Here is a 21,616-nt window from a genome sequence, read left to right on the forward strand (position 1 = left end):
GTGTTCTATAATGCTTGCATGTGTTATCCTCTAGGATTTGTATTTTAACTTTAATTGATTTTACCCCCCCAAAAAATGAATCAAATTAAACGAGTCTGGCAGTGGGCTGAGGATGGGGGAACTCAGGACCATTCTGGTACCGTCAGGACATGGCCGCCCACTGGATTACCCAGAATTCTCTTCTGGCTGGCATCTGCTCCTTCCTCTGCTCACGATCTTACACCACCACCACCACGCACCAGAATGGCATCTGCTCCTTCCTCTAATGTCCTGTCCTGTAATGAGTAATGTCCTATATGTGTAATGTCCTGTAATGAGTAATGTCCTGTAATGAGTAATGTAATGTCCTGTATGTGTAATGTCCTGTAATGAGTAATGTCCTGTAATGAGTAATGTAATGTCCTGTATTGTGTAATGTCCTGTAATGAGTAATGTCCTGTAATGTGTAATGTAATGTCCTGTAATGTATAATGTCCTGTAATGTGTAATGTCCTGTAATGAGTAATGTCCTGTAATGTGTAATGTCCTGTAATGTGTAATGTAACATCCTGTATTGAGTAATGTGCTATATGTGTAATGTCCTGTAATGAGTAATGTCCTGTAATGAGTAATGTCCTGTAATGTGTAATGTCCTGTAATGTGTAATGTCCTGTAATGTGTAATGTAACGTCCTGTATTGAGTAATGTGCTATATGTGTAATGTCCTGTAATGTGTAATGTCCTGTAATGTGTAATGTCCTGTAATGAGTAATGTCCTGTAATGAGTAATGTCCTATATGTGTAATGTCCTGTAATGTGTAATGTAATGTCCTATATGTGTAATGTCCTGTAATGTGTAATGTCCTGTAATGAGTAATGTCCTGTAATGTATAATGTCCTGTAATGTGTAATGTCCTGTAATGAGTAATGTCCTATATGTGTAATGTCCTGTAATGTGTAATGTCCTGTAATGTGTAATGTAATGTCCTATATGTGTAATGTCCTGTAATGAGTAATGTCCTGTAATGTGTAATGTCCTGTAATGAGTAATGTCCTGTAATGTGTAATGTCCTGTAATGAGTAATGTCCTGTAATGTGTATTGTCCTGTAATGTATAATGTCCTGTAATGTGTAATGTGATGTCCTGTAATGTATAATGTCCTGTAATGTGTAATGTAATGTCCTGTAATGAGTAATGTCCTGTAATGTATAATGTCCTGTAATGTGTAATGTAATGTCCTGTAATGTATAATGTCCTGTAATGTGTAATGTCCTGTAATGTATAATGTCATGTAATGTATACTGTCCTATATGTGTAATGTCCTGTAATGTGTAATGTCCTGTCCTGTAATGTGTAATGTCCTGTAATGTGTAATGTCCTGTAATGTGTAATGTCATGTATGTGGTATGTGTAATGTCCTGTAATGTGTAATGTCCTGTATGTGGTATGTGTAATGTGTAATGTCATGTCCTGTAATGTGTAATGTAATGTCCTGTAATGTGTAATGTCCTGTAATGTGTAATGTCATGTCCTGTAATGTGTAATGTCCTGTATGTGGTATGTGTAATGTCCTGTAATGTGTAATGTCCTGTATGTGGTATGTGTAATGTCCTGTAATGTGTAATGTCATGTCCTGTGATGTGTAATGTAATGTCCTGTAATGTGTAATGTCATGTCCTGTAATGTGTAATGTCCTGTATGTGTAATGTCCTGTAATGTGTAATGTCCTGTAATGTGTAATGTAATGTCCTGTAATGTCCTGTATGTGTAATGTCCTGTATGTGGTATGTGTAATGTCCTGTAATGTATAATGTCCTGTAATGTGGTATGTAATGTCCTGTAATGTGTAATGTAATGTCCTGTAATGTGTAATGTCCTGTAATGTGTAATGTCCTGTAATGTGTAATGTCCTGTAATGTATAATGTCCTGTATGTGTAATGTCCTGTAATGTGTAATGTAATGTCCTGTAATGTGTAATGTCCTGTACGTGGTATAAGTAATGTCCTGTAATGTATAATGTCCTGTAATGTGTAATGTAATGTCCTGTAATGTGTAATGTCCTGTAATGTGTAATGTCCTGTAATGTATAATGTCCTGTAATGTGTAATGTAATGTCCTGTAATGTGTAATGTCCTGTAATGTGTAATGTCCTGTAATGTGTAATGTCCTGTAATGTGCAATGTCCTAGATGTGTAATGTCCTCTAATGTGTATTGTAATGTCCTGTAATGTGTGATGTCCTGTAATGTTCTCTAATGTGTATTGTAATGTCCTGTAATGTGTGATGTCCTGTAATGTGTATTGTAATGTCCTGTAATGTGTAATGTCCTGTAATGTCCTGTAATGTGTATTGTCCTGTATGTGTAATGTCCTGTAATGTGTAATGTAATGTCCTGTAATGTGTAATGTCCTGTAATGTCCTGTAATGTGTATTGTCCTGTAATGTGTATTGTAATGTCCTGTAATGTGTAATGTCCTGTAATGTCCTGTAATGTGTGATGTCCTGTAATGTCCTGTAATGTGTATTGTCCTGTAATGTGTATTGTAATGTCCTGTAATGTGTAATGTCCTGTAATGTGTGATGTCCTGTAATGTGTATTGTAATGTCCTGTAATGTGTAATGTCCTGTAATGTCCTGTAATGTGTATTGTCCTGTATGTGTAATGTCCTGTAATGTGTATTGTAATGTCCTGTAATGTGTAATGTCCTGTAATGTCCTGTAATGTGTATTGTCCTGTAATGTGTATTGTAATGTCCTGTAATGTGTAATGTCCTAGATGTGTATTTTTGTGTATAACTGCTGACTGCTGCTACCTTGAACAAACCTCTCTTGCAAAAAAATATTTTAATTCAAATGAGTCTCACCACCACCACCACGATGTACTCAACCAGCGACCAGATTCTTCCTAGGATCTCCCAGAGGACCCTGCTGTGCTTTCCTGCTGTGCTACGTAATGAAAACACTTATGTCACCGTATATTATCTCAGAATGAGGTTAAGGACTTAAGCAGTTTTCACTTAATAATACATGGGGTTAAAATGTCTTGTTACTAGGGTTTATATAAAGCATTTCAGATTTCTGATCTAGGATCAGTTTAGCCTTTTAGATCAGAATGAAGAGACTGCTAGGACACAGGTAAGCACTTCAACCTTGATCAACACTCCTTCTCAGGGGGTTGAGATGGCACGCACCCTAACAATGCCCGTCTGTCACTGTCTGGTTAGGTCAACCTAACATAAATGGGATTAGTCCCATCAACCTACTACAGTAAACAACAGCCTAATCAACCACATCATATTATTATGCATCCTTGGCAGGGCTACATATGTTTATTGTCTTCTAACAGAGAAGCCACTGTGACGGGATAATACTGGCTGGGCTACATACACTCAGTGGCCATCAAGAACCGGGTCGGACCCCCCTATGCCTCCAGAACAGCTTGAATTAATCGGGGTGTGGAGACATTGCTCAATTGGTAGCAAGGGACCTAACTTGTACAAAGAAAACACTCCCCATATCATTAAACCACGGCCACCAGCCTGTACCATTAACACTAAACAGGATGTGAGCAGTTGACTCGGAGACACTGGCCTTGAAAATAATACCGCGTTCACAGTTGCCGAGGTCACTCGTTTCACCCATTCTAACGTTCCATCGAAACAGTAACTGAATGCCTCGATGCCCGTCTGCCTGCTTTATACACAGCAAGCCACGTCCACGTGACTCACTGTTTGTAGAAGCTAATCATTTCATGAACAGGGTGGTGTACCTAATAAACTGGCCAGTGTTTGCCCTCTCTCAGTTTCCACCTTCGAACAAAGACGTGACGGGGGATAATACTTAGGCCTAATCGTTTTGTCGTCTATCAGATTTTATATATACACACACGTTCAAAAGTTTGAGGTCACTTAGAAATGTACTTGTTTTTGAAAGAAAAGCACTTTTTTTTTGTCCATTAAAATAACATTCAATTGATCAGAAATACAGTGTAAACATTGTTAATGTTGTAAATGACTTGTGGGCTCAAAATGGCTAGAAACAAAGAACTTTCTTCTGAAACTCGTCAGTCTATTCTTGTTCTGAGAAATTAAGGCTATTCCATGCGCAAAATTTCCAAGAAACATAAGATCTCATGTAACGCTGTGAACTACTCTCTTCACAGAACAGAGCAAACTGTCTCTAACCAGAATAGAAAGAGTGGGAGGCCCCGGTGCACAACTGAGCAAGAGGACAAGTACATAGGAGTGTCTAGTTTGAGAAACAGATGCCTCACAAGTCCTCAACTGGCAGCTTTGTTAAATAGTACCCGCAAAACAGCAGTCTCAACGTCAACAGTGAAGAGGCGACTCCGGGATGCTGGCCTTCTAGGCAGAGTTCCTCTGTCCAGTGTCTGTGTTCTTTTGCCCATCTTAATCTTTTATTTTTATTGGCCAGTCTGAGATATGGCTTTTTCTTTGCAACTCTGCCTGGAAGGCTAGCATCCTATCACCAAATGCAACATGCAACAATTTCAAAGATTTTACTGAGTTACAGTTCATATAAGGAAATCAGTAAATTTAATGAAATTCATTAGGCCCTAATCTATGGATTTCACATGACTGGGAATACAGATATGCATCTGTTGGTCACAGATACCTTTAAAAATAAGTAACAATAATAATAATAATAACAATAATAATTATAATGTAGGGGCGTGGATCAGAAAACCAGTCAGTATCTGGTGTGACCACCATTTGCCTGATGCAGCACGACACATCTCCTTCACATAGAGTTGATCAGGCTGTTGATTGTGGCCTGTGGAATCGTGTCCCACTCCACTTCAATGGCTGTGCGAAATTGCTGGATATTGGCGTGAGCTGGAACACGCCGTCGATCCAGAGCATCCCAAACATGCTCAATGGGTGACCTGTCTGGTGAGTATGCAGGCCATGGAAGAATTGGGACATTTTCAGCTTTCAGGAATTGTGTACAGATCCTTGTGACATGGGGCCGTGCATTATCATGCTGAAACATGAGGTGATGGTGGTGGATGAATGAAAACGACAATGGGCCTCAGGATCTCATCATGGTATCTCTGTGCATTCAAATTGCCATCGATGAAATGCAATTGTGTTCATTGTCTGTAGCTTATACCTGCTCATACCATAACCCCACCACCATGGGGCACTCTGTTCACAACGTTGACATCATCAAACCACTTGCCCACACGAAGCCATATACATGGTCTGCGGTTGTGCAGACGGTTGGACGTACTGCCAAAGTCTTTAATTATTGCCAAATTCTCTCATTCAATTATTTGGCAACAGCTCTGGTGGACATTCCTGCAGTCAGCATGCCAATTGCACACTCCCTCAAAGCTTGAGACATCTGTGGCATTGTGTTGTGTGACAAAACGGCACATTTTAGAGCGGCCTTTAAATTGTCCCCAGCAAAAGGTGCACCTGTGTAATGATCATGATATGCCACACCTGTCAGGTGGATGGATTATCTTGGCAAAGGAGAAATGCTCAGTAACAGATGTAAACAAGTGTGTGCACAAAATGAGCGAAATTAGCTTTTTTTTTGTGCATATGGAAAATGTCTGGTATCTTTTATTTCAGCTCATGAAACATGGGACCAACACACGTTGCGACTGACTTTTGCCCAGACGAACGAGAGAACCCCCCCCCCCCTTCCCTACAGTATTACAAATCAGACATCACAGTCCTTTACATTCTCAATCATTGCTATAATACATCTCACTCACCTAACGATATCTATGACGTAATTTAATATTTTATTTTTATTAACCTGTATTTTAGCTGGGAAATGCCATCGAGAACAAAGCCTCTTTTTAAAGGGAGCCCTACATGTACACAAAGCATACAAAACGTACAACATTTACATTTAATACTATTGTCATAGGATTTAGAGGCCGAAGGAAGGCCACTGGCATTAAACAACTGAAAAAAAAGGAATTTATTGCATTTTATCAATGGCAATTTGAATGCACTGACATACCGCGACGAGAAGCTGAAAATGTCCCAATTCTTCCACGGCCTGCATACTCAGACAGCCATTGAGGAGGTTTGGGTCGACGTGTCGACGTGTAGCCATTGAAGAGGAGTGGGACAACGTTCCACAGCCATTGAAGAGGAGTGGGACAACATTCCACAGCCATTGAAGAGGAGTGGGACAACATTCCACAGCCATTGAAGAGGAGTGGGACAACATTCCACAGCCATTGAAGAAGAGTGGGACAACATTCCACAGCCATTGAAGAGGAGTGGGACAACATTCCACAGCCATTGAAGAGGAGTGGGACAACATTCCACAGCCATTGAAGAGGAGTGGGACAACATTCCACAGCCATTGAAGAGGAGTGGGACAACATTCCACAGCCATTGAAGAGGAGTGGGACAACATTCCACAGCCATTGAAGAGGAGTGGGACAACATTCCACAGCCATTGAAGAGGAGTGGGACAACATTCCACAGCCATCAGCCTAATCAACTCTATGCGAAGGAGATTGTGTTGCGCTGCATGACGCAAATGAGTCACACCAGATACGAACTGGTTTTCTAATACCTTAAAAAAAAGGTATCTGTGACCAATCAATCCATAGATAAGGGTTTAATAAATGTATTTTCATTGACTGATTTCGTTATATGAACTGTAAGTCAGGAAAATCTTTTAAAATTGTTACACGTTGCGTTTATATTTTTGTTCAGTATATAAAATGTATTTTGCACAACTAACTAAAGCCCTTTCTGAAGTTGGAGACTTTTATCTCCCTCAACAACTTTAAAAATCTGCTATCCGAGCAGCTAACCGATCACTGCAGCTGTACATAGTCCATCTGTAAACTACCCACCCAATTTACCTACCTCACCCCCCATACTGCTTTTATTTATTTACTTTTCTGCTCTTTTGCACACCAGTATCTCTTCTTGCACATGTTCATCTGATGATTTATCACTCCAGTGTTAATCTGCTAAATTGTAATTATTCGATTTATTGCCTACCTCATGCCTTTTGCACACATTGTACATAGATTCTCTTTTTTCTACCATGTTATTGACTTGTTTATTGTTTACTCCATGTGTAACTCTGTGTTGTCTGTTCACACTGCTATGCTTTATCTTGGCCAGGTCGCAGTTGCAAATGAGAACTTGTTCTCAACTAGCCTACCTGGTTAAATAAAGGTGAAATAAAATAAAAATAAAAAATAAATTGTAATTAGCCTAAATGACACGTGAGGGGAGAAAAGACAGTCTTATTTCAAGCATTTCCCATCCACGTTTCCTTGATGAACTTTGACCTTTTTCCAAAAGAAGGTGAGAGGAGGCGAGCACATCTAATTGAGAAAAGGCCTGGGAGGTAGAGAGAACAGGAAGGAGGTAGAGAGAACAGGAAGGAGGTGGTAGAGAGAACAGGAAGGAGGTGGTAGAGAGGACAGGAAGGAGGTGGTAGAGAGGACAGGAAGGAGGTGGTAGAGAGGACAGGAAGGAGGTGGTAGAGAGGACAGGAAGGAGGTGGTAGAGAGGACAGGAAGGAGGTGGTAGAGAGGACAGGAAGGAGGTGGTAGAGAGGACAGGAAGGAGGTGGTAGAGAGGACAGGAAGGAGGTGGTAGAGAGGACAGGAAGGAGGTGGTAGAGAGGACAGGAAGGAGGTGGTAGAGAGGACAGGAAGGAGGTGGTAGAGAGGACAGGAAGGAGGTGGTAGAGAGGACAGGAAGGAGGTGGTAGAGAGGACAGGAAGGAGGTGGTAGAGAGGACAGGAAGGTGGTAGTAGAGAGGACAGGAAGGAGGTAGAGAGGACAGGAAGGAGGTAGAGAGGACAGGAAGAAAAGGAGGTAGAGAGGTCTATTAGAATGTAATTATGTGGGAAGGTGTACTGGAATTAGTTTTAAAAAAAGGTCACATTTAAAAAGTATATTATATCAAATCTAATTAGCCAACACAAAATCCTCAAATCTAGTAGGGACTGAGGTGAATTTTGGTGAATAGGCCAAATCATAGAAAAGACAAGTTGTATGGACAGAAACTAAATGCCATGCATTAAACGTGTTACAGTCAGGGGCACATATTTCACTGGACTGTGATACAAAAAGAGGCAAAGGTGTGCTTTAGGAGCATGCGGACGCCTCCCAGCGGCCGGGGAGGCTGTTTGGAGTGTTCATCAGACTGGATACATAAAAATAAAATAAAAAGTTATGTCCCCCCCCCCCCACCCCAAACACTTCTAAAACCAAAGTTGCACCCCTGGTTACAGCCATGCATTAAACATATTAGTCATGCAGACATCAGCAAACACAAGTTTGATCTCATGATCTTGCAGAACTGTGTTAGGATATATTTTTTTACTTGGGACTTTGCAATCAGATTGGATTTTAAAAAAGAGACATAACCGCCATGCTTCATCTACAACTGATTAAACATCAAAGCTGGGATTTACCCCGTACATGTTCTCCACTCACAGGTTTTGAGATCGGCAGAGACAGTGAGCTGCTTATGGTTTAATATCTTATTTCACCTGTTTACCTTTTCAAAAAAAGCACAGTCCGGTTTATATAACATGTTGGTTAAGGATTCGCCATACCCAAAGCACAATACTGTATATACAGTGCCTTTGGAAAGTATTCAGACCCCTTGACCTTTTCCACATTTTTGTTATGTTAGTCTTATTCTAAAATGTATTAAATAAATAAAAATCCTCAGCAATCTACACACAATACCCCATAATGCAAAGCAGAAACAGGTTAAGAAGTTATTGCAAATGTATAAAAAAACAGAAATACCTTATTTACATTAGTATTCAGACCCTTTGCTATGATACTTGAAATTGAGCTCAGGTGCATCCTGTTTCCATTGATCATCCTTGAGATGTTTCTACAACTTGGAGTCCACCTGTGGTAAATTCAATTGATTTGACATGATTTGGAAAGGCACACACCTGTCTATATAAAGGTCCCACAGTTGACAGTGCATGTCAGAGCAAAAATAAAGCCATGAGGTCGAAGGAATTGTCAGTAGAGCTCCAAGACAGGATTGTGTCGAGGCACAGATCTGGGGAAGGGTACCAAAACATTTCTGCAGCATTGAAGGTCCCCGAGAACACAGTGGCCTCCATCATTCTGAAAAGGAAGAAGTTTGGAACCACCAAGACTCTTCCTAGAGCTGGCCGCCCGGCCAAACTGAGCAGTCGGGGGAGAAGGACCTTGGTCAGGGAGGTGCCAAGAACCCGATGATCACTCTGACAGAGCTCCAGAGTTCCTCTATGGAGATGGGAGAACCTTCCAGAAGGACAACTATCTCTGCAGCACTCCACCAATCAGGCATGTATGGTAGAGTGGCCAGACAGAAGCCACTCCTCAGTAAAAGGCACATGAGACCGCTTGGAGTTTGCCAAAAGGCACCTAAAGGTCTCAGACCATGAGAAACAGGATTCTCTGGTCTGATGAAACCAAGACTGAACTCTTTGACCTGAATGACAAGCATCACATCTTGAGGAAATCCCATCATGCTGTGGGGATGTTTTTCAGCGGCAGGGACTGGGAGACTAGTCAGAATCGAGGCAAAAATTATCAGAGCAAAGTACAGAGAGATCCTTGATGAAAACCTGCTCCAGAGCGCTCAGGACCTCAGACTGAGGCGAAGGTTCACCTTCCAACAGGACAACGACCCTAAGCACACAGCCAAGACAACGCAGGAGTGGCTTCGGGACAAGTCCTTGAGTGGCCCAGCCAGAGCCCGGACTTGAACCCTATCTAACAGCTCTGGAAACCTGAAAATAGCTGTGCAGCGACGCTCCCCATCCAACCTGACAGAGCTTGAGAGGATCTGCAGAGAAGAATGGGAGAACCTACCCAAATACAGGTGTGCCAAGCTTGTAGCGTTAAACCAGAGACTTGAGGCTGTAATCACTGCAAAAGGTGCTTTTAACAAAATATTGAGTAACGGGTCTGAATACTTACGTAAATGTGATCTGTTTTGAATTTTTAATAAATTAGCAAAAGTTTCTAAAAACCTGTTTTTGCTCTGTCATTATGGGGTATTGTCTGTGGATTGATGAGGGAACATAACAATTTCATACTTTTTAGAATCAGGCTGTAACGTAACAAAACATGGAAAAAGTCAAAGGGTCTGAATGCTTTCCCGAAGGCACTGTATAACATGTTGGTTAAGGATTCTCAATACCCAAAACATAAGCGTTGCTGCAATTCATTATCAGAACAAATGTCTGTCGCTTTTTTTTGTTAGTCATTCAGGAGGTGCAGACCCACGAAGACAGCCATGTTAATCTGAGAAACATCTTGGTGTAACGATGGGCAGATAATACCACTCAGAAACCTACAAAACACCTCATCGTTTGGCATCTACTATTGAAAAAAAGCTAGCAATAAAACAAACCCCCCAAAAATGGATATTGCTTTTGAATAATGTTTTTATTTATCACCATTAAGCATTTGTATATATATATATATATATATATTTTTAAAAAAACATTCACAGTATGGTACAAGATCATTTACATAGTTTTGTCTGTTGAAAAACAGATATTTTTTTTATTATTTTTATTATACAACTTATGCATTTAACGCAGTATATTTTCCTTTCCCAGGAGGCAGCTGCTGGAGTATAGCACCACAAACAACTTGCTTAACCAACAGTTCTGACATTCTTACAACAACCGATGAGTTAAGTTTCACAGGAACAAACAGCCGTTAGGAACATCTGTATGTCAATGTTCTAAGATCAACAATGTTTTAAAGCAACCAAATATAAAAAAAAAACGATGAAGGTTTGAGGCAGTTTCACCACAGTAACAAAGGACTAGGAAGTGAAACCAACGACCCAAATCAAATAATTAACATTTGTAAATAAGAACAAAATATATCAAATGTAAACACAACATAGTCAATACTGTTTTTGAACGCTGCTGGGAGGTTTTAACCATCCAAACTTGTCACTACCATTTCCTGTTTGTCTTGAACTTGATCATCAGTGGAATTAATGGCTCAAGTCATTCTTGTAATTAAAATGGCTTTTTTTTCTTTCTTATTGAAAGAAACAACAGATGAAACATGAATGGCTGTTGAATCAGAAATCTGTCCACCAATACACTATTTCAACAAGATGTTTCTGAGTATGGCTGTCTTGCATTACAACATGGAAACAATAACACGAGTTAAACTAATAATAAGTGTACAATGGATTTATCCAAATGGTCAAGAGTACAGAGCTCTTAAATTGACAATGAAATGCAACAGAATGACTGGGGTATTGAGGAATCCAGCAATTCCTTTCTCCCTTGTTAATGGTTAAACTTACCTTTGGAAACTAAATAAAATATATGGACGTGTTTATCAAGGAATGCAAGAAGTGCTTATTACTGTATAGGCAAGTGTGCATAACTGAAGCCTGCTACTGTCAGACCCAGCAGTGGAGACTCCAGGCCCGCTGCTGTCAGACCCAGCAGTGGAGACTCCAGGCCCGCTACTGTCAGACCCAGCAGTGGAGACTCCAGGCCCGCTGCTGTCAGACCCAGCAGTGGAGACTCCAGGCCCGCTACTGTCAGACCCAGCAGTGGAGACTCCAGGCCCGCTACTGTCAGACCCAGCAGTGGAGACTCCAGGCCCGCTGCTGTCAGACCCAGCAGTGGAGACTCCAGGCCCGCTGCTGTCAGACCCAGCAGTGGAGACTCCAGGCCTGCTGCTGTCAGACCCAGCAGTGGAGACTCCAGGCCCGCTGCTGTCAGACCCAGCAGTGGAGACTCCAGGCCCGCTGCTCTCAGACCCAGCAGTGGAGACTCCAGGCCCGCTGCTGTCAGACCCAGCAGTGGAGACTCCAGGCCTGCTGCTGTCAGACCCAGCAGTGGAGACTCCAGGCCTGCTGCTGTCAGACCCAGCAGTGGAGACTCCAGGCCCGCTGCTGTCAGACCCAGCAGTGGAGACTCCAGGCCCGCTACTGTCAGACCCAGCAGTGGAGACTCCAGGCCCGCTACTGTCAGACCCAGCAGTGGAGACTCCAGGCCCGCTGCTGTCAGACCCAGCAGTGGAGACTCCAGGCCCGCTGCTGTCAGACCCAGCAGTGGAGACTCCAGGCCTGCTGCTGTCAGACCCAGCAGTGGAGACTCCAGGCCCGCTGCTGTCAGACCCAGCAGTGGAGACTCCAGGCCCGCTGCTCTCAGACCCAGCAGTGGAGACTCCAGGCCCGCTGCTGTCAGACCCAGCAGTGGAGACTCCAGGCCCGCTGCTGTCAGACCCAGCAGTGGAGACTCCAGGCCTGCTGCTGTCAGACCCAGCAGTGGAGACTCCAGGCCTGCTGCTGTCAGACCCAGCAGTGGTAGCAGAACCAGATGTACTATAGCATACAACTCTACATTACCACCCTACATTAGGTGCAGCTTCATGAGCATCTTAATGATAGCACGTTGGAATGGTTAGTAGATACAAACTTAGAGATGAATTGGTTGGAACATTTGTCAAAAGCCCCTGAACGTCCTTCAGACTTTGGACAACCAAAGAAAATATGAACTAAATTGTCTATGGCACAAATACATGCATAAAATGAGGCTGTTTGAACATTTGTCACCAAATGTTGTCATTCCAGCCTTTCTGGGATGACTTCAACCATATGTTGGGGCTCCATTTTTAGAATGACTGTCCCTTCTGAGCGTCCTATAACTTAATCAGTGGTCAAGTACTTTCACCTAGTTTTGTTTTGGTTGTTCCTTAGCTCAGCTATACCTTGAACTACAATGTTATACTTAAGTTAGTGAGACATGAGATACATATTTCCATATATCTAGGCAGAACCATCTGACTTATAGTGAAGACTTCAGTTTGCTATAAATTCCTATAAATCACTTAACTGAAGTCATTCTGGGATTTCATTGTCATACTCTAGTTAACATATTTTAATATATGGGCACAGCTGACTGTTATATATCACAACAACAAAAAGTCAATTTAGCTACCATAAAAAAAGAAAAAATGGTGACATTCTTACGATAATTCTTAAGATATATTTTAGTTATATAATTCTTGTAATAATGAATCATTTTGGGAGTGGGCGGCAGCGAGAACAGTTGTCCATAGTAAAGTGCACAGTACAACCCAAAAAGGGACATGACATTTTGGAAAATCTCTTAACAGGAATAAACTTATTACGCCCAAGGTGGGGCTTTTGAGATTTAAGGATACTTCTAAATATATCAATACTGTATGCTAGTTTCAAATGGACTCAATAAGCAAAATCAAATTTTTAAAAATGTAGCGGCTAAACGACCACCTTCTCTCACTGCTTGAGACTAAATTATCAATCACTACTGTACCATCATACACAGTGGGGTCTGAAATTGACAGATAGTATTTACTTATTTTACATAGTAATCTGAGCTATAGTGGAGAATTACATTTATTTTATACTAATACAATTTTAGGATATTTCAGCCAAAAATCTGGTTGCCTCAATTGCTCAGAGAAAGTTAAAAAAAATGTAACGAGTAATACTTTTTTTTCAAAATGATTGATGGATGTGCCCTCTTCAATTAAATCCACAAGTTTTCAATGGGTTTCAAGTCCGGAGACTGAGATGGCCATAGCTAAATGTTAATTTGTGTGGCCAATTAACAACTTCTTTGTGTATTTGGATGTTTTCTCGGGGTCATTGTATTGCTGGAAGATCCACTTATGACCAAGTTTCAGCCTCCTGGCAGAATTAGAATAAAATATACATAATTTATACATTTTATAGTCATTAATTAATCATTATCAAGGGTGTCAATCACTTGTAAATAGGCCGTCATTGTAAATATGAATTTGTTCTTTAAACTGACTTGCCTGGTTAAATAAAGTTTTGATTTTTGTATTTATATATTATAATTTGGGACCCCACTATCCTCCTGTTCATTAACGAGATGTGCTGTTTTACTCTCCTGAAGTCTAACCTGGTAATAGTGACGTATTCCCATTTGAGCATTGAGATTGAGACCAGTTACACCAAAAGACTACAGTTACTCACCAGGGCCTGTATTCACAAAGCGTCTCGGAGTAGGAGTGCTGACCTAGGATCAGTGTAGCCTTTCAGATCATAATGAATAATGCTATATAGTCAGAGGGGACCTGATCCTAGATCGTCACTGTTACTCCGATACTACACAGCCTCTGGGGTTAAAGGTGGGGGGGGTAGTACAGTGAGTGTGGTTGAGGGTTTAAGGGGGGGGTAGAATAGTGAGTGTGTTGGGGGGGGGGGGGGGGGGGGGGGGGGGCAGAATAGTGAGTGTGTTGGGGGTTTATAAGGGGGGGGGGGCAGAATAGTGAGTGTGGTTGAGGGTTTAAAGGGGGGGGGGGGGGCATAATAGTGAGTGTGGTTGAGGGTTTAAAGGGGGGGGGGGGCAGAATAGTGAGTGTGGTTGGGGGTTTGAGGGGGGGTAGAACAGTGAGTGTGATTGAGGGTTTAGGGGGGAGTAGTACAGTGAGTGTGGTTGAGGGTTTGGGGGGGGGGGGGGGGGGTAGAACAGTGAGTGTGGTTGAGGGTTTGGGGTAGAACAGTGAGTGTGGTTGGGGGTTTAAGGGGGGGGTAGAACAGTGAGTGTGGTTGGGGGTTTAAGGGGGGGGTAGAACAGTGAGTGTGGTTGGGGGTTTAAGGGGGGGGGGATAGAACAGTGAGTGTGATTGGGGGTTTAGGGGGGGGGATAGAACAGTGAGTGTGATTGGGGGTTTAAGTGGGGGGGTAGAACAGTGAGTGTGGTCGGGGGTTTAGGGGTTGAGTTTGGCAGGGGGGAAATGAAGACAGGAGAGTTCCAAACTGAAGTGTTGGGTCCTGTTGGGGCGTGGCGAGACGGGGTTGGGGGAGGGGCCTCCATTAAGACTTGCCTGCGCTAGCCAGGAAGGGGGCGGAGCCAAACAGGTATTCAGGGAGGAGGGGCTTGGCGGTTGCGGCGGAGGTGATTGGCTGCAGCGGTCGGTCTGCCTCCATGCTAGTGGTTCTCTCCACGGGTTTACCTGCTTGGGCAGATAGGGGATCGTTAGACACAGGAAATTCAAATTCAAAAAGGTTTACTAGCCATCAAATTAACATTATACATAAATAATTGTCTTTGGAATCAGGAGTGGATTTAGTGAAATATAAGAACGTTTGCAGATAGGAAAGTAACAAATCGAGACAGATTATTACACATATTAATATATTGACATATGGCAACTAAGAGCAGGAACCTTTTGTCTGTTAATATATATGTTTACATGTGAGTCATTTAGCAGATGCTCTTCTCCAGAGCCACTATCCGTTGTGAGTGCAGACATTTTCCCTGAGGGAATCAAACCCAGGTGGTACAGTAACGGAAAGAAGGTAAAAGATGGGGCACTTGCTGGGGGACGGTAAAAGATGGGGAACTTGCTGGGGGGACGGTAAAAGATGGGGAACTTGCTGGGGGGACGGTAAAAGATGGGGAACTTGCTGGGGGGACGGTAAAAGATGGGGAACTTGCTGGGGGACGGTAAAAGATGGGGAACTTGCTGGGGGGCGGTAAAAGATGGGGAACTTGCTGGGGGGACGGTAAAAGAGGGAGAACTTGCTGGGGGGACGGTAAAAGATGGGGAACTTGCTGGGGGACGGTAAAAGATGGGGAACTTGCTGGGGGGGACGGTAAAAGATGGGGAACTTGCTGGGGGGACGGTAAAAGATGGGGAACTTGCTGGGGGGGACGGTAAAAGATGGGGAACTTGCTGGGGGGACGGTAAAAGATGGGGAACTTGCTGGGGGACGGTAAAAGATGGGGCACTTGCTGGGGGGGACGGTAAAAGATGGGGAACTTGCTGGGGGGGACGGTAAAAGATGGGGAACTTGCTGGGGGACGGTAAAAGATGGGGAACTTGCTGGGGGACGGTAAAAGATGGGGCACTTGCTGGGGGGGACGGTAAAAGATGGGGCACTTGCTGGGGGGGACGGTAAAAGATGGGGAACTTGCTGGGGGACGGTAAAAGATGGGGCACTTGCTGGGGGGGACGGTAAAAGATGGGGAACTTGCTGGGGGGGACGGTAAAAGATGGGGAACTTGCTGGGGGGGACGGTAAAAGATGGGGAACTTGCTGGGGGACGGTAAAAGATGGGGCACTTGCTTGCTCTGAGGAGGTCGAACTCGCGGTCCAGAAGTTCCTCCTCTGTTAGTTTGGAGAAGTTGTCCTCTCCGAAGGGGTTCCAGCGGGACATGTCAGGAGGGTGGCTCTGGGGGGTGACCAGGGTCCGGGGGGGAGGGGTGGTCACCTTTAGGTCCACCAGAGGGTTTCTACTGGGGAGAGAGAGAGGAAGATATGGGTCTGGGCAGGCTAATGATCACCATAGACTGAGATGCTTATGATGTGCTGTATTACTTGTGGTGTCTGTGTTACTGACAGACATTACAGGCACATAAATATTGGGGTATGAAGTGACTGAGGGATGTTACCTGGTGTTAGAGACTCAACAGGGGCAGGTGTTACCTGGTGTTAGAGCCTCAACAGGGGAAGATGTTACCTGGTGTTAGAGCCTCAACAGGGGCAGGTGTTACCTGGTGTTAGAGACTCAACAGGGGCAGGTGTTACCTGGTGTTAGAGACTCAACAGGGGCAGGTGTTACCTGGTGTTAGAGACTCAACAGGGGAAGATGTTACCTGGTGTTAGTATATAGAGACTCAACAGGGGAAGGTGTTACCTGGTGTTAGTGTATAGAGCCTCAACAGGGGAAGATGTTACCTGGTGTTAGTGTATAGAGCCTCAACAGGGGAAGATGTTACCTGGTGTTAGTATATAGAGCCTCAACAGGGGCAGGTGTTACATGGTGTTAGTATATAGAGCCTCAACAGGGGCAGGTGTTACCTGGTGATAGTGTATAGAGCCTCAACAGGGGCAGGTGTTACCTGGTGATAGTGTATAGAGCCTCAACAGGGGCAGGTGTTACCTGGTGTTAGTATATAGAGACTCAACAGGGGAAGGTGTTACCTGGTGTTAGTGTATAGAGCCTCAACAGGGGAAGATGTTACCTGGTGTTAGTATATAGAGCCTCAACAGGGGAAGATGTTACCTGGTGTTAGTATATAGAGCCTCAACAGGGGCAGGTGTTACCTGGTGATAGTGTATAGAGCCTCAACAGGGGCAGGTGTTACCTGGTGATAGTGTATAGAGCCTCAACAGGGGCAGGTGTTACCTGGTGATAGTGTATAGAGCCTCAACAGGGGCAGGTGTTACCTGGTGTTAGTATATAGAGCCTCAACAGGGGCAGGTGTTACCTGGTGATAGTGTATAGAGCCTCAACAGGGGAAGGTGTTACCTGGTGTTAGTATATAGAGCCTCAACAGGGGCAGGTGTTACCTGGTGTTAGAGCCTCAACAGGGGAAGGTGTTACCTGGTGTTAGTGTATAGAGCCTCAACAGGGGAAGGTGTTACCTGGTGATAGAGCCTCAACAGGGGAAGATGTTACCTGGTGTTAGTATATAGAGCCTCAACAGGGGCAGGTGTTACCTGGTGATAGTGTATAGAGCCTCAACAGGGGCAGGTGTTACCTGGTGTTAGTATATAGAGCCTCAACAGGGGCAGGTGTTACCTGGTGATAGTATATAGAGCCTCAACAGGGGAAGGTGTTACCTGGTGATAGTATATAGAGCCTCAACAGGGGCAGGTGTTACCTGGTGATAGTATATAGAGCCTCAACAGGGGCAGGTGTTACCTGGTGTTAGAGCCTCAACAGGGGCAGGTGTTACCTGGTGATAGTGTATAGAGCCTCAACAGGGGAAGGTGTTACCTGGTGATAGTGTATAGAGCCTCAACAGGGGCAGGTGTTACCTGGTGATAGTGTATAGAGCCTCAACAGGGGAAGGTGTTACCTGGTGATAGAGACTCAACAGGGGAAGGTGTTACCTGGTGTTAGAGACTCAACAGGGGCAGGTGTTACCTGGTGTTAGAGACTCAACAGGGGCAGGTGTTACCTGGTGTTAGAGACTCAACAGGGGCAGGTGTTACCTGGTGTTAGAGACTCAACAGGGGCAGGTGTTACCTGGTGTTAGAGACTCAACAGGGGCAGGTGTTACCTGGTGTTAGAGACTCAACAGGGGCAGGTGTTACCTGGTGTTAGTGTATAGAGCCTCAACAGGGGAAGGTGTTACCTGGTGTTAGAGACTCAACAGGGGCAGGTGTTACCTGGTGTTAGAGACTCAACAGGGGCATGTGTTACCTGGTGATAGTGTATAGAGCCTCAACAGGGGAAGGTGTTACCTGGTGTTAGAGACTCAACAGGGGAAGGTGTTACCTGGTGATAGTGTATAGAGCCTCAACAGGGGCAGGTGTTACCTGGTGATAGTATATAGAGCCTCAACAGGGGCAGGTGTTACATGGTGTTAGTATATAGAGCCTCAACAGGGGCAGGTGTTACCTGGTGATAGTGTATAGAGCCTCAACAGGGGCAGGTGTTACCTGGTGATAGTGTATAGAGCCTCAACAGGGGCAGGTGTTACCTGGTGATAGTGTATAGAGCCTCAACAGGGGCAGGTGTTACCTGGTGTTAGTGTATAGAGCCTCAACAGGGGCAGGTGTTACCTGGTGATAGTGTATAGAGCCTCAACAGGGGCAGGTGTTACCTGGTGTTAGAGACTCAACAGGGGCAGGTGTTACCTGGTGTTAGTGTATAGAGCCTCAACAGGGGCAGGTGTTACCTGGTGTTAGAGACTCAACAGGGGCAGGTGTTACCTGGTGTTAGTGTATAGAGACTCAACAGGGGCAGGTGTTACCTGGTGATAGTGTATAGAGACTCAACAGGGGAAGGTATTACCTGGTGTTAGAGACTCAACAGGGGCAGGTGTTACCTGGTGTTAGAGACTCAACAGGGGCAGGTGTTACCTGGTGTTAGTGTATAGAGCCTCAACAGGGGAAGGTGTTACCTGGTGTTAGAGACTCAACAGGGGCAGGTGTTACCTGGTGTTAGAGACTCAACAGGGGCAGGTGTTACCTGGTGTTAGAGACTCAACAGGGGCAGGTGTTACCTGGTGTTAGTGTATAGAGCCTCAACAGGGGCAGGTGTTACCTGGTGTTAGAGACTCAACAGGGGCAGGTGTTACCTGGTGTTAGAGACTCAACAGGGGCAGGTGTTACCTGGTGATAGTGTATACAGCCTCAACAGGGGCAGGTGTTACCTGGTGATAGTGTATAGAGCCTCAACAGGGGCAGGTGTTACCTGGTGTTAGTATATAGAGCCTCAACAGGGGCAGGTGTTACCTGGTGTTAGTGTATAGAGCCTCAACAGGGGAAAATGTTACCTGGTGATAGTGTATAGAGCCTCAACAGGGGAAGGTGTTACCTGGTGATAGTGTATAGAGCCTCAACAGGGGCAGGTGTTACCTGGTGATAGTGTATAGAGCCTCAACAGGGGCAGGTGTTACCTGGTGTTAGAGCCTCAACAGGGGCAGGTGTTACCTGGTGTTAGTGTATAGAGCCTCAACAGGGGAAGATGTTACCTGGTGATAGTGTATAGAGCCTCAACAGGGGAAGGTGTTACCTGGTGATAGTGTATAGAGCCTCAACAGGGGCAGGTGTTACCTGGTGATAGTATATAGAGCCTCAACAGGGGCAGGTGTTACCTGGTGATAGTGTATAGAGCCTCAACAGGGGCAGGTGTTACCTGGTGATAGTGTATAGAGCCTCAACAGGGGCAGGTGTTACCTGGTGTTAGAGCCTCAACAGGGGCAGGTGTTACCTGGTGTTAGAGCCTCAACAGGGGCAGGTGTTACCTGGTGTTAGTGTATAGAGCCTCAACAGGGGAAGGTGTTACCTGGTGTTAGAGACTCAACAGGGGCAGGTGTTACCTGGTGTTAGTGTATAGAGACTCAACAGGGGCAGGTGTTACCTGGTGTTAGTATATAGAGCCTCAACAGGGGAAGGTGTTACCTGGTGATAGTATATAGAGCCTCAACAGGGGCAGGTGTTACCTGGTGTTAGTGTATAGAGCCTCAACAGGGGCAGGTGTTACCTGGTGATAGTATATAGAGCCTCAACAGGGGCAGGTGTTACCTGGTGTTAGTGTATAGAGCCTCAACAGGGGCAGGTGTTACCTGGTGTTAGTATATAGAGCCTCAACAGGGGCAGGTGTTACCTGGTGTTAGTATATAGAGCCTCAACAGGGGCAGGTGTTACCTGGTGATAGTGTATAGAGCCTCAACAGGGGCAGGTGTTACCTGGTGATAGTGTATAGAGCCTCAACAGGGGCAGGTGTTACCTGGTGATAGTATATAGAGCCTCAACAGGGGAAGGTGTTACCTGGTGATAGTATATAGAGCCTCAACAGGGGCAGGTGTTACCTGGTGTTAGTGTATAGAGCCTCAACAGGGGCAGGTGTTACCTGGTGATAGTGTATAGAGCCTCAACAGGGGCAGGTGTTACCTGGTGATAGTATATAGAGCCTCAACAGGGGAAGATGTTACCTGGTGTTAGTGTATAGAGCCTCAACAGGGGAAGATGTTACCTGGTGATAGTGTATAGAGCCTCAACAGGGGCAGGTGTTACCTGGTGATAGTATATAGAGCCTCAACAGGGGAAGATGTTACCTGGTGTTAGTGTATAGAGCCTCAACAGGGGAAGGTGTCACATTTCCAGCACCAGCCCCGATTGCCACGACCCCAGGGCTGACCCCAGATCCAGCCGGGTTAAAAGAGCCCAAAGGAAGTTGGAACTCTAGCGGGGAGGTCACAGTGGGCTGCTGGGTGGCATGCTGTTGATGGTGTAGCTGTTGCTGTAGTAGTAGTTGTTGTTGTTGTTGATGATGGAGTTGCTGTTGCTGCTGCTGTGCAAAGGCCTGGTGGTACTGGTGCATCTGACGGGGGAGGGGAACGAGGTAACAGTGACGTCACGTTGACTATGAGAGAGACATGATTACAGACACTGAATGAATCTGTGATGGACAGGATCAGACAATAGGACTGACAGTATTTAGAGACTTACATTAAAAAGGTTGATTATGGCTTGACAGTGGCGAAGCGCAAAAATGTATGGATAAGTGATATTTCCTAAACACTCACTTTCCTAAAGTGACTACAACGGACGAGAGAGAGCCTGATTTCCTCTGTGTAATTGCTTCATATGTCACAATTTAACACAGTCACACACACACACAGCGAACCGGTGGAGCTACCCCCCCCCCCCCCCTCTCTCCTCTCCCCTGATAACCGTGTGGACGGAGCAGATTGCTGCTGAAATGAAAACAGATGGTAACCGTTCGGTGGAAAAGGAGCTAAAAATGACTCTGCCTTTACGGTACGTATTTGGACGACTGGTGTTGGCGACGGTTGTCACAGAGGGTACGTAAATATGAGCGGTAGGAGATTTTTTGGATGAAGTCACTGCTCTGCACCCCATACGTTTGGCAGAGGTCTGTTCAGCGAGGGAGATGCCAGTGAGTGTTTGGAGAAGGAACTTTTAAAAAAGTTTTAAAAAAGAGACCATTTTTTGGGATATATTTGACACGGAATGAAATAGCCAGCTGTTTGCAGTGTCCTGTCACACTGTGAATGTTCTTGCACTCATAAACAAGAGAGTTTTGCTTCCCTCTACTGAACGTTATCTCGGCTATGTCCAGCGTTCAATATAGTTTCGGCCAGGTACATGTATATCTTATTGCCTGTCGTTTCT

General features: G+C 44.6%; 1 protein-coding gene across 2 annotated transcripts in view; it reads right to left on the reverse strand.

Annotated features, from left to right (window-relative positions):
• LOC129826763 (BMP-2-inducible protein kinase-like) overlaps positions 1-21,616 on the reverse strand; it is an 86,712-nt gene that overhangs the window by 6,604 nt on the left and 58,492 nt on the right. The window contains exons 13-15 of one of the 2 annotated variants that reach the window (XM_055887824.1): positions 20,536-20,801; positions 16,088-16,254; positions 14,843-14,971 (exon numbers count right to left, since the gene is read on the reverse strand). In XM_055887824.1, the coding sequence (XP_055743799.1) occupies positions 14,843-14,971; positions 16,088-16,254; positions 20,536-20,801 (562 nt within the window). Of the gene's footprint in view, positions 1-14,842; positions 14,972-16,087; positions 16,258-20,535; positions 20,802-21,616 lie in introns of both variants that reach the window. The other variant, XM_055887822.1, reaches the window with a different exon arrangement.

This window comes from Salvelinus fontinalis, chromosome 28 (genome assembly GCF_029448725.1).
Source record: "Salvelinus fontinalis isolate EN_2023a chromosome 28, ASM2944872v1, whole genome shotgun sequence".
Taxonomy (NCBI): Eukaryota; Metazoa; Chordata; class Actinopteri; order Salmoniformes; family Salmonidae; genus Salvelinus; species Salvelinus fontinalis.